Below are 13,106 nucleotides of genomic sequence, written 5' to 3' on the forward strand. Positions count from 1 at the left end.
GAGATTCCTGGGGTAGCTAAATTTATAGAGACAGGAAGCAGACTGGCAGGTGCAAGGTGCTGGGGGAGGGAGGATGGGGTTAGGGGGGTGGTGTTAGTGTTTAACCAACCCAGGGTCTCAGTATGAGACGATGAGAAAGTTCTGGAGACGGACGGTGGTGCTGGTCTCATGACAGTGTGAAGGTACTTTCATGGCATCGAACTGCACACATAAAATGGTTAAAATGGCAAATTCGATGTTACATAGTATATTTTAGCACAATGAAAATGTCTGAACAAGCCCATCCCCCAGAAATGTATTGTCACACAGTTCCAGAGTCCAGAAATCTGAAATCAAGGAGGGCTATGCTCCCACCAAAGGCTCTAGTGGGGCGAACCACAAACACCTGACTTTCGGTGTGTCCCAAGCTGTCTGCCCTTCTAGGCCATGAGCTTGGTCCAAGCTCAGCCATGTCCGTACCCCTGGCACCTGCCTGGGCCCAGCACAACGTAAGTGCTCAGAAGGTATTTGCTGACTGTTCAAATTAATCAGTGAATAAGAAATACAGAGATGAGCGAAGGTGTCTTAGTCTGAGCGTTACCAGAAGCAGACGCTAAGACAAGAGTTCACAGGCAGGTAGTTTATTGGAGAATTGATCCCAGGAGCAATCCGCAGGGAAGGGAAAGCAGCCAATTAGGTGTATCCGTGAGCAGGTTACCCCAGGTCTTCTTGAAATGACGTGAGGTTGTGTGATCCATTCTGGCCAATGGATTCTGAGATGTCTCAGATGTCTGGTCATTTTATTACAGACTTTCCAGCACTTTGTCTTCCCTTGCCCTGAGATGCATTGTTACAAGAGGGTAGAGTCATTCATAGGGTCTATGAATGACTGGGTGAAGAAGACCAGCATTAGACCAGCATTAGAGATGTCACCCAGGATGAGAAATAAACCATCACTGTTAAACCACCAAGACTTGGGGGCTGTTTGTTACCCAGCATAGCCTGACTGATACATGGGAAGAGAAGATTTGGACCTCCTCTCTGCCTCATGTTGCTACAAAGAGGATAGGCCTTACTGCCCCCAAACACAGTTTACTCCTTAGATGCAGGAACCAGAGCTAAGAACCTTTGAGATCCTCAAGTGGAAAAGTTCTCAACTCCATCAGAACCAACACTCCCTTCTCATGACATTCATTTTGCGATGCTCCGCTTTCCTGGAACAAAATTGATCCTATAATCCCCATATGTTCTTGCTTTCAAGTTAAATTCATCCAAAAGTGCCCTGTCTATAAAGGAATATAAAATATAAAGGAATAATAAAATGAAAGGTGTAATAATACGTATTTCAATATGAAAGGTTTGAGCACAGTGATTATACCAGATGAAATAACAAAGGAATTGGAGGTGTTTGTGCTACTTATCATAGACAGGTTTGGATAGGAAAGTGATATTGAACAGAACATGCATTTGACATGCTCACATGCCTTGGAACAACCATATTGAACATAACACAGCCGCATGTGCGGACTGGCCCAGTGGTGATTTATCACCGATGCCAACTCCACAGCCAACACCGTCACAGGCCCCATGATTTCACAAAATGGGGAAGAATGCTGGGGCAAGTTCTCACCTGAGGAGAGATGCATTTGCTGAGGCTTGCCAAGGCTGGGGTCCCAGGAGAATGCCCACAGAGCCTGCTGCCCAGCTCCCAAGAACCCTTGGGCTCCAGTCCTGCCTCCATGAGCCTGGCTCACCCCCAGGCCCCCTTTTCCCAGTGAAGACTTGGTGCCGCTTGGATTCTCACCATTGCAGCCTAGTTGCCTTATGTCCTTGTTTGTGCTGGAGTCCTTAGGACAAACCCCCGTTACCAAGTAATTGGGAAGTCCCTGCTCCACACAACTATGGAGTCCATCTCCAGAGTCACCATTTTCGATGATGAGGTGGAAGATTATCCCTTACCAGGCCGTTCCTCTGTTTTACCCATTGTTCTCTGACTTTCCTGCAAATTACATTCGTGTTAATACTCACAACTGGGGCGCCTGGGTGGCTCAGTCGTTAAGCGTCTGCCTTCAGCTCGGGTCATGGTCCCAGGGTCCTGGGATGGAGCCCTGCATTGGGCTCCCTGCTCAGTGGGGAGCCTGCTTCTCCCTCTCGCCCTGCTTCTGTTCCCTCTCTCTATCAAATAAATAAATCCTTCTGTTCTCTATCAAATAAATAAATAACATCTTAAAAAAAATAGTCACAACAATCTATGAGATAGGTAGTGTTATTAGTCCCGAGTTACGGATGAGAGCATCAAGGTACAGAGAGGCTAGGCAACTTGCCCAAAGGCACACAGCAAGTGGTAGAGCCTGGAAAGGACACCAAGTGGTAAGGATCAAGAGCCCCATTCAGTCATTCTGCTCCTTACCCCTTGACCATGCTTCCTCTAACTGGTAGACTACACTGCCTCTTGATTAAACAGGTAAAGTGATTTCCTATCCCTCACCCGCAACCCCCTTATCACCAGGAGATACTCTTACTTTATTATCCCTTTCAGACTCTGTCCCTGCAGAAGCTAGAATTTGCATGTAGAGGAGATAAGCATGGCCTCTTGGAGTTATATGGGCCTGGGGTCAAATCTCAGCTCTGCCCCTCTTAGGCTGTGTGACCCCAGCAGTCAGCTCTCCCTCTCTGAGCTTCCCAGGATGTTAGGAGGATTGAATGGGAAAATGCCTTGGAGTACTTGCAGAGAGCAAGCTCTCCCTGAGCCAGACGGTTAGTACAGGTTGGAGGCTTTGGGTGTGACCCTGGATCTGGGTCTGGTGACACCCCACCTCTAGAGTCAGTCCACCTGCAAACCCCAGAGGCCAACCACAGAGTGGACAAACTGGCAGGCCGGGGCTGGGTTGGGGGACGGGCAGGATGAGCTTTGGAGGCAGACATGAACTTGAGTGCTATTCCCACCACTCTATAGAGCTCTGGGCAATTTCTTCAGGGCTCTGGGCCCCCATCGCTCTCTCTGCCCACGGGGATCAGTGTCGCCTGTCAGCAGGTTAGAGATGACACCATAAAGCACCCTTCAGTGTATTCTGCTCACTGTGGGGACAGTCGGTGGCTTCTATTATTATTGTTGCTGCTATTGATTTTTTTTCTCTGCCATGTGTCCCTGCCCCTGAGGCACACGTCGCAGGGAGCCGGGCTCAGGAACGAATGTTCTAGCGTCCGCACACAATAAGAGTGCAAACCTCAGCTCTAACCCTTCTTGTAGAAAGGTGATGCCGCCTCCCTGAGCCTCGGTCTCCTCATCTGTGAAATTGGATGAGCGACAGTGCCTGCCTTCCGAGGTCATCTTAGGGTTCAGTGACCCAGATCAAGTTCCAACAAGCCTAGCGCTGGGTTTAGCATTGAGTAAGGACTGATTTACAAAGCAAAACAAGATCTCTGTCTGTGAGAGAGGGTGAGACTCGGGGGCAGAGGGAGGGGGAGGAGGGAGGAGTGGGGGTACTGCCATCCTTTCTGGGGGAGAAGTCAACCCTGCCCTTGGTCCACCTTGTTGCTGAGTGTCCCTCACCTTCCACCCCAAGCCTGATGCCCCACCCAGCTCTCCCCTACACCCCAAAGTAAAAATAATTCAAGGTGATGGCTCAGCTGTGCATATATATTTTTAAATATGTAGGCTAAGTAACCACAATTGCTGTATTCTTTTCAGCGCCTTCCTGAGGCTCCCTCAGACCACCCCCACACCAGCTGCATCAGTGGTGGGGACACTGCAGGTGGCTGGGACCAGCTCTGGGCACAACAGGGGAACCAAATCAGGGAAGCACACAGGACAGGCTCATGGAGATGGGAAGGCTGAAGTCAGGTCCCTGGGACTGCAGGAAGACAGCTGTCACCTGACTCTCTGAGAGGGCACTCCCTCCTCATCCCATGGGGGCCAGAGGAGACCCCCATTTAGGGCTGGCCCTGCCATGGCATCCCCCTTCGGCCAGATGAAGGCACGGAGGATGGGAGAAGTCACGGTCAGCGGGGGGAGGTGGGATGGGGGCTCAGTCCTCTAGCTGAGGCTGCAGAAGCCCTCTGGGAGGTGGACAGAGCTACCAATACATGGAAAAGAGACAGTCAGAGAGATCATACCATCAGGGCTCAGCTGGTGGCCTCCCGGCTTAGCCCCCTGCATCCCCTGTGGCCCCATGGTCTACACTCTGCTCTACAGTCAGAAGAATCCTGTTAAGTCATATCTGGCCTCCTTCAGGCTCTCCATGTGGAGCCCTAACTATTCTGACCCCATTCCCTCTCTGACCACTCCCCCATTCAACTGCTTACTCCTTTCTGGACCGACTGTGGTCCTCACCAAGTCTCCATCACACAGCCGCACTCCTGGTTGGGACCTTCACACCCACTACTCCTCTACCTGGAATGTTCTTATGGTTCATTCAGGTCTCAACTCAAATGTCACTGCCTCAGAGCAGAGTTCTCTGACCAACCAACCCCACCCCCCATCAGCTGCCATCATAATATTGCACTTCCTTCTGTAGCGTGATTCAGAATCTACTTGTTTGTCTGTTTCCTGTCGGTCTCCTAGAAGGTGAACTCTGTGAGGGCAGGACTTTGTTTTGTTCCCTGCTGTGTCCTCAGGTTTCAGACAGGGCCTGGCATTTGCCGAATCAATTCATGAAAACAGACACTGACAGAGAGTTGGAGGGGGACATGAAGGATGGATGGATGGATGGATGGATGGATGGATGGATGGATGGAGAGATGGATAGGTGGGCGAGAGATAGAATGGATGGATCAATGGGAGGACGGATGGATGGATGGATGGATGGATGGATGGATGGATGGATGGACGGACAGATGGACTGACGCATGAATGGATGGATGGACAGATGGATGAGTGGGCGAGAGATAGAATGGGTAGATCAATGAGAGAATGGATTGATGGATGGGTGGACAGATGGATGGGAGAGAGAGAGAATGGATGGATCAATGGGAGGATGGATGGATGGATGGATGGATGGACTGACTGATGAATGGATGGATGGATGGATGGATGGATGGGAGAGAGACAGAAAGGATGGATCAATAGGAGAATGGATGGAAAGAACTGATTGAAAAATGCATGGAAGGATGGATAGAAAGATGGGTGGGTGGAAGAATGGATAGACAGATGGATAGATGGATGGACAGACTGAAAGATGGAAACACAGGAAAACAAACACAAAATCAGTGCAAGTTGCTCATGTGACTCTGCCAAAAACAACCAGAGCCTCGGGTAGCAGCCCAGCTCACAGCCCCCCTTGGGGGTTCTCAGAACCCCAAAGCCCCAGCCCCTTCAAGAAGGGACACAGAGGGGGCGCCTGGGTGGCTCAGTGGGTTAAGCCGCTGCCTTCGGCTCAGGTCATGATCTCAGGGTCCTGGGATCGAGCCCCGCATTGGGCTCTCTGCTCAGCAGGGAGCCTGCTTCCTCCTCTCTCTCTGCCTGCCTCTCTGCCTGCTTATGATCTCTGTCTGTCAAATAAATAAATAAATAAAATCTTTAAAAAAAAATAAAAAAATAAAAAAAGAAGGGACACAGAGGAACATGGCAGGTGGGGGACCGGCCCCAGGCTTTATTGAGCAAATTCCGGGGAAGGGGGGACAGGCAGACCATCACCCTGGCCCTGGAGCCTCCTTTTCTTGCCTCTGCTTCCCCCCAGGGCGGGCCTGGGCCACTGGGGCCTGGGTGCCCTTCAGCTGCTGAGGAAACAGCCCCGCTTGTGCCACTTCTGGTCGCGGATGCGGCGCACGGACTGCAGCTGCGGCTGGTTCGCGTCCCACTCGTTCCAGTGGCGGTACTCACCCCGCTCAAACACGTACTGGTGCCCGCGGTAGCCAGGGAACTCATAGCCGACCCACCTGCCGGGAACCAAGGTCAGAGTGAGGACGGTCAGCTCCCTGCCTCTAGCCACACCAAGACTTTTAAAGCCAGCATCTGACCATGCTCTCTGCCTGGCTAAATTTCTCCCTGGCTCCCCAGTGCCCTCCAGATGAATTCAAACTCACTACCCAGCTCACAGGTCCTGCATGAACCATCTCCAGCCTCATCCCTCAATGCTCCTTCTCCACACCCCATACTCCAACCTCTCTTACTCTACTTTCCTTGAAGTGGAGTGTCTCTGAGCCCTTATACAGGCTGTTCCTTCCGCCTGGAACGCTCTTCCTCGTCTCATCCGTGGCCCTCTCTCCCTTTTCATTCGTATTCTTTACATCTCAATTTATATGTCTCCTCCTCCAGGAAAGCCTTTGCTGATTCCCCTAGGCTGAATCGAGTGCCTGGAGGGGACTTCCAGAGCCCCGGTGTGCCCCCCCCATCGCAATCCTGATCACAGTGACTTGTGGATACCTGTCTCCTTGTCTCTCTGGCAGACTAAAATTCTTAAGGGCAGAGGCTGTGTAATTCTCGTTGCTCCTCTACTCTGCACATAAAAATATTTAGTAAAAAGCTGTTGAATAAATTATTGTCAGGGAGAGGTGGTACCCTTCAAGGCTCAACCCCAGCCCATAGGGTGAGATGCAGTCACTGACAAAGGGAAGGTGATCTTAAGATTGCATTAACAGAGGTATTAAGCCTGGAAGGAGGGAGGTGATATACCATGTACTCTCCCATGTGCTATTCAGCTCCTACCTAGAGAACCACTATGTCACTTCTTACCCTGGTAAGAAAGACCAGGATTATGAAAAGGACCTAGAAGAGCAGGGGGCAGCCACTGGATAGGAAACACAGTGAAGAGAGATTCTATTTGGAGCCAGAGGACGGGGCAGGGGCAGGAGTGGGGAATGGGTCCCTTACGTCCCGTTGATGGCCCGGATGCTCGCCACGCGGTCCTGGAAGCCATGAGCCCAGAGGCTGGGCACGTCATCATCTACTATTTCCATCTTGCGGCCGCTGAAGGCTGGGTTCTCAAACAGGTGCAGCTTGTGATCTGGGCCATCCTGGGGATGGGATCACGGGGTGAGCGGGCTGTTCCCACTCTCGGAGTAGGAGTTGGGAGGTGCAGGGAAGAGTTCAGTGACCACACAGCCAGGCCCACCACCAAGCCCATTGCCTGAGGAATAGGATTCCCAAGAGGCCCGCACAGGGGACAGGGGTTAGGGGCAGTTCCTCCAGAACCACTCTCCTTAGGAAACTTAGAGCCAGGCATCCATGACACCAAGAGGGGGACTTTCAGCTCTTGTGAAACCCCACCATTTAGCAGATAGGGAAACCAAGGCACAGAGAGGCCAGAAGGCGATAAAAGTCAATAACAGAGGAGGATTCCCTGTTCAATAAACCAGGTTCTGATGTGGTCTTCTTAGCTTTCCTCCTGCTGTCATCCAAGCAGGCATCGGTTACTGTGACAAGGAGAGAGGGCTGGAGCGGCCACCGAGAGTGGAAGAAGCAGGTGGGGGGAGCAGAGTGACAATTTAAAAGTGTCACTGTGGACCGAGTCCCTTCTGGGTGTTTGGGAAAGGCAAGTGAAGAATCAGTTCCTTTCTGAAGCTACTTTCTGAATGTGTTGCTTTGAGCACAATACTGATCCGAGGCTGGGCCATGAGGCTTCTGATTTTTAACAGGGTTACACAGAGAAGTGTCAATGCTGTGCTGGGAATTCAAGATGTGAATCGTGTCCCGATCCCCAGCCCCATGACCATAGCTAACTTCCTCTCATCCCATGCAATCTTTCAGGTTGGAGATGAAGAGGGCCCTTCGCAAGCTGACGCATACCAGCCCCGCCCTCTGCTGAGCTTCTGCAGGGAGCTTGGATGACAAGCTTCTAGGAGGTCCCTGAAGCGGGAGGTACTTACGATGAGCAGAGGGCGGAGGGACAGGAGGCTATCACTGTGGTGGCTGTTGGACCAGGCATCCCAACGAGGGTAATCTCCCTTCTCCAGCACAAACTGCTCTCCACGGAAGCCTCTGCGCTCGAATGCCAGCCACCTGCAGGAGGAAGCAGCCCTGGGTCACTGCTGCTGCTGCGGGAGGGCCCTTGTCTAGTGAGGAAGGACCCCCAAGCTGCTGACCTTTGACCTTCAACGCTCCCTCCAACCTGACCGCGGACCCCTGGTCTGGGTATTAAAGGAGTTCCTAGAACATCCTGGAAGCTGAGACTGAGCCAGAAAATCATCCCGGGAAACAGTATGGAGAATCTATTTTATATGCAGCCTCCATGTAAGTTCTTGGGAACATCCTTCCAGTGTCTGGCACATAGTAGGTAATCCAAAGACAAATTCCTCTCCCTCCTTCTCCTTCACCTTATTATTATGTTATTATTGTTATTTATGTGCATCTTTCCATTCGTTTTCACAAAAACTCTGTCTGAAGTGCATGCTGCTGTTATCCCCATTTGATAGACAGGAAAACTGAGGCCGGAGATGGGAATGGAGTCGATCCCCCGAGCAGATCTAGAACGGGAACCCGGCCCTCCTGCCTCCCAGGAGGTTCGGGGCTGTGAGGAGGGGACTGGGGGTCCAGGTACTCACGGCCCAGACTCCACCTGGATGGAGCCCACCTTCTCCAGCAGGCTTTCCGTCAGGTTGGGGCACTCGGCCGAGAGCTCGCACCGCTTGCCCTGGAAGTTCTCCATTTCGTACACGATGACCTGAAAGGGCAGCACCCTGAGCACCCCACGGGGGGGTCGGGCTCCCAGTCCCAGGCCCAGACCCCAGCCTGCGCAGTCCTGCTTGGCAGGGCAGGGAGGTACCATCCATCCCCTGGGCTCCATCCCCTCTGCCTTGACCCCTCCGGAGCCCGCACGGGCCACGGGCTTGCACTGCCCCCTCGTGGCCATCGAAGGGAACGCCTCCAGGAACCTCAATTAAAGGAGGGGTTGCAACTACCATTTGGCAGGTCCCTATCTGGAAGAGTGAAATGACCCAGGGAAGGAAATGAAGCTGCTTATGGCCAGGAGGAAATGTGGGCCCCATTTTAAACTTCTCAAGAGAGGCCAAAAAGCTATATTTCCCTGAATGTGAAATTTCCCTGTGCCTGACAACGGAAAACACCAGTTGGCAATCTCTGGGCCGCTCTTCACCAGTCCGATGTCCAGAGAGGAAAAGGCTGCAAAGGAAGAGGAAGGCTACACCTATCTTATCCACCTAGAAGCACAAACTGTCTTCAGAGAAGATCCCTGGGGACACCTCTGTTCTGGTTATTTTATAGAAGGTTCAGAAAGGCTAAGTCCCTTGTCTCAGGCTGCACAGCACATTAGGTAGAAGCACCAGTATTCAAGAAGTGGCCTGGTGGTTTTCTCCCCTGCCCTGGTGCAGACAGGGCATGGCCCACAGGTGCCAGGGGAACAGGAAGGGCCGGCAGTGGCACCCACCTTCGTGGTGGGCAGCTGCCTCTGGGGCTTTGCAAAGGCCTTGAGAAGTCCCTAGACCAGCCCTGTGCTCCCACCAATAAGGCCCCGTGCCGGGCAGGCCTCTGCTTCTTTTCCACTCTCTTCAAAGCCACCAGCACGTCTGAAGGAATGCCCTTGCCCACAGTTATCCTCTTAGTCAGCCCATCCTCAGACCCTGTCTCAGATTAAAGCCCCTAGGAACAGCTTGGAAAGGGAAGAGCTGACAAATTCTCACTTTTGGAATTCTCCTTAACACCAATTCTGGGGGCTGAGATGGGGAGCACTGCTCCCATTTTCCAGATGGGGCTGTTGAGGCCCAGAGAAGCTGGGGAACTGGACTGAGGTCAGGCAGGAGAGTCAGCACCCTGTCTCCTGAGACCCCCGGGTATCTCTGCCCCATGGAGTCAGGCTGCATTTGGGTGACCAGTTCCCTTCTGCAGATGAGGACACAGAAGAGAGGAGACGCAGTACAGTCATGGTGAGCGAGGTGTCTTCCCAGCCCCTGATGGCTGGAAGGGCCGCTGTTCCTTTCTGCCTGGCAGAGAAGCTGACCCCGAGGCCCAAGGGCAACCCCAGCCCCACAGCCCCTGGGACCCCCCCTGCCCTATACCTTGTAGCTGACCCCAAGGCCTCCATGGCTCTTGCCAGCCGCAGCCTGCTCTGGCGTTCCATGCTGTTCCGCCATGTCCCCAGGAACACCTCTGGCTCCAACCAAAGGAAAACGAGTGAGTCACCAGGTCCCTTCTGGGCCACACCAGGTGCTGATGTGATTGAAATCAAAGATGAACATTGGAGCCGGGCTGCCTATGGGACGTGGTCATCACTCCCTGCCTTCGGTCATTCAGTCATTCAACAAACATCCACCAAGCGCCCATCATGGGCCACAGGGACTGGCACAGTCAGTGGGTTCAGGATCCCTATTTCATAGAGGGAAACCTGAGGCCCGGTGAGCTGAAGCCACTTCCCCAAGGCACACAGTGAGGGAGCCACCAGGAGGGGGCCTGCCTCCAAAAGGCCTGCCCTTTCCCTTCCCCTTCACCCAATTGCTTCCCGCCACCCAAAATGGGATTCTTCAAGCTCCGTGTAGACACACCATGCCTGGACCCTGCCAGAGTGTGGGCTTCAGTGGGGTTCCTCTACAGGGATCTCTCCCACCTCCACGCTCTGGGCTAGTCTTCTGTTCATTCATTCCTCTGTCCACCAAAGATTCTATGAGCACCTGCTCAGTGCCTGGCCTGCTGCTGGGCGACCGGGGTGAACAGGAGACCACAGACTGGTAGGAAAGGGACAGACAGACATCTAGAAAAAGCATGATGCGGAACTGGGTCCTGAAACACCCGCAGCAGCCCAGTTTCCATACATTTGGTTATTCATTCCATGTGCATTTATGAAGCACTTAGTGTATACCAGCCACTTCAAGAGACACAGACACAGAGAGACAGTTCCCCTTCATCCCTGTGGGGACAGGACCCAAGGTAGTCATGACAAGGTAGTCATGGGAGGATTGTCATGATCTCCATGACACACGGATACATGGGATTGTTCTCCAGTTTATCAGCACACACACACACACACACACACGCTCCTGTGATCACACAGTCACATCACACCCATTGAACACGACAGCCTTCCCCTCTCTCTCTCACAAGCACACCATACCCTTTTCAGACACAGACCCAGTGCCAGCTCCTGGAAGACCCCCAGGATCCTTGGCAGTCTTCCAATTGGCTTTCTCCCCCACTCCAGCTATGCTCAGTCTTTGGAGGCCCCCTTCCCCTAAGCACCTGCCCAGGGGCTCAACCCTGGCCACCTCCCTCGGACACCAGTGGAGCTTGGTGGCTCGAAGGGGTCCTCCCTCTTGGCTCCAACCCTTAAGTGAGTCCCCAGTTTGTGCAGGGGTCCGTCGTGCACACTGCAGGGAGATCCCCAAAGGCCTGGGCCTGCAAGTGCAGCCCTCACCTCCCCGCCCCTGCCCGTCCCAGAATGAACCTGCTGCTGTAGCCTCAGGAAGAACAGAGGGGCCAGCACCGTCTGCAGACTCAGTCTGCCTTTGCTAGCAGTGTCCTATTTATGGGCGCTTTTCGACAGCCCAGCACATCTCAGCCTGCTGACATAGCACCCTGTCCACCCAATTCCGTTCAGGCCATTTCACTCCAATAGTAGGCCCAAGAGGCCCCAGTGCCTGTGTCCCTCCGCCATGGCCCCTGATGGTGTCTCGGGGGCTTACGGACCTCATCAGCTTTGTGGTAAGCCTGACAGCACTAGGGGGGTGTATTGGGATGTAGAGCTCTCCAGTGCCCTTTCTTGGGCTTCCCGGAGCCATCACTTCCTGTTTGGGTGAATGACAGCCTTGGAAAGACACCAGCCCTTAAAGTGAGGGACCCCAGAATCACTCAGTTTTCCCCTGGGCCACATGGCCTAAGGTTTAGGTCAGATGACCCGAAATATAACCCTCAAATTGGGTTTCCATGGGATGCTGTAACAGACCCAACAAAGGTTTATTTTCTTCCTATAGAAGGCATATACAATGGACAGCTCCCATTTATTGAAGACCTACTGTGTGCAAGGCACTGTGCCAGCTTCATGAACATTATGTTTAATCCTCCCCCAGCCTCTTTAGGAAAGGAATTGCAATCCCCCTTTCAAAGATGGCTCAGAAACTGAATTCAGAGAGGTGAAATCATTTACCCCAAGTCACACAGCAGAAAGAAGGAGAGGCTGGCTTGCCACAGGGCCTATATCTTAGCTTTAATAGAAATAAAGGTGATTATGATAGTCACCTTATTTGTGACCCCCCAAAAGAAACAAACCCAAACAAACAGAAACCAAGAAACAGGGGCGCCTGGGTGGCTCAGTGGGTTAAGCCTCTGCCTTCAGCTCAGGTCATGATCTCAGGGTCCTGGGATCTAGCCCCACATCAGGCTTTCTGCTCAGCAGGAAGCCTGCTTCCCCCCACCCCCCTCTGCCTGCCTCTCTGCCTACTTGTGATCTCTGTAAAATAAGTAAATAAAATCTCTTAAAAAAAGAAACCAAGAAACAAATCCAAATCAAAAACATAGGTGCATGCATTTTCTAAGTATAATTAGTGATTATTGGAAGACTAAAATGGAGGGAGGGCCAAGGAGTGAATTGTTACAGAACAGGGTTTGGTTTTGTCATGATTTTTGGCTAAAGTCCTCCAGTCGGCCTACAACTCGGTTACCCCACGCCCCTGGAGATGGTGGTGGGACACTGTGGGTGGTAGCTGCCCTCTGGAAGCAGGTGGACCTGTGTGACTTCGGGTGAGATGCTGGAGGTCAGCAGCACCCGTAAATGGACAACCACAGAGAGATCATGGAACCAAGCACTCAGCTCAGGCTGCTACTTTCTTGCTTCCACTCACTGAGGATCCTGCCCACTATTGATAGTTCAAACCCAGGGACTACCTCCTGCTGGTGACCACAGAACGCAGAGGTGGATTCTACCCCAACCTTGGGATGCAGCCACCATCTGCTAGCGATCTAAGAGGGAAAAAAGAGCTGGTGCGACTTCCTCCCATCAGATTCTTTAGGATCCCAAGGACCTACTGCGTACCCAGCACCTTCACACACCACGTTTCCTTTCCTTGGGCTTGAGTTTTCAGTATTGGCACTATTGCCGTCTGGGGCCTGTTAACTCTTGGTAGTGGGGGAGCCAACCTGTTCACTGTGGGGATATTGAGCAGAATCCCCAGTCTCTACCCTTAGATGCCAGCAGCATCACCCTTCCCTCTTTGCAATAAGCAGAAATGTTTCCCGTCATTGCCTT

General features: G+C 52.5%; 1 protein-coding gene across 1 annotated transcript; it reads right to left on the reverse strand.

Moving 5' to 3' along the window:
* Nucleotides 1-5,617: 5,617 nt before the first annotated feature.
* On the reverse strand, nucleotides 5,618-10,119 carry CRYBB3 (crystallin beta B3). Its single transcript, XM_047698048.1, has 5 exons — nucleotides 9,931-10,119; nucleotides 8,461-8,579; nucleotides 7,786-7,918; nucleotides 6,791-6,933; nucleotides 5,618-5,856 (listed from the first exon to the last, which is right to left on the reverse strand). Exons 1-5 carry the CDS (start codon nucleotides 10,003-10,005, stop codon nucleotides 5,691-5,693), a joined length of 636 nt encoding a protein of 211 aa, XP_047554004.1. The 5' UTR covers nucleotides 10,006-10,119; the 3' UTR covers nucleotides 5,618-5,690.
* Between the last annotated feature and the right edge of the window lie 2,987 nt (nucleotides 10,120-13,106).

This window comes from Lutra lutra, chromosome 12, assembly GCF_902655055.1.
Source record: "Lutra lutra chromosome 12, mLutLut1.2, whole genome shotgun sequence".
NCBI classification, from domain to species: Eukaryota; Metazoa; Chordata; class Mammalia; order Carnivora; family Mustelidae; genus Lutra; species Lutra lutra.

What these genes read in the sequence shown, in the direction of transcription:
- CRYBB3 (XM_047698048.1), bottom strand. Translation starts at nt 10,005, where the DNA reads ATGGCGGAACAGCATGGAACGCCAGAGCAGGCTGCGGCTGGCAAGAGC. An exon ending in GCCTTGGGGTCAGCTACAAG is followed by an intron (nt 8,580 to 9,930) that starts GTATAGGGCAGG and finishes CTGCCCTTTCAG; the next exon opens with GTCATCGTGTACGAAATGGA. An exon ending in ATCCAGGTGGAGTCTGGGCC is followed by an intron (nt 7,919 to 8,460) that starts GTGAGTACCTGG and finishes TTCCTCCTGCAG; the next exon opens with GTGGCTGGCATTCGAGCGCA.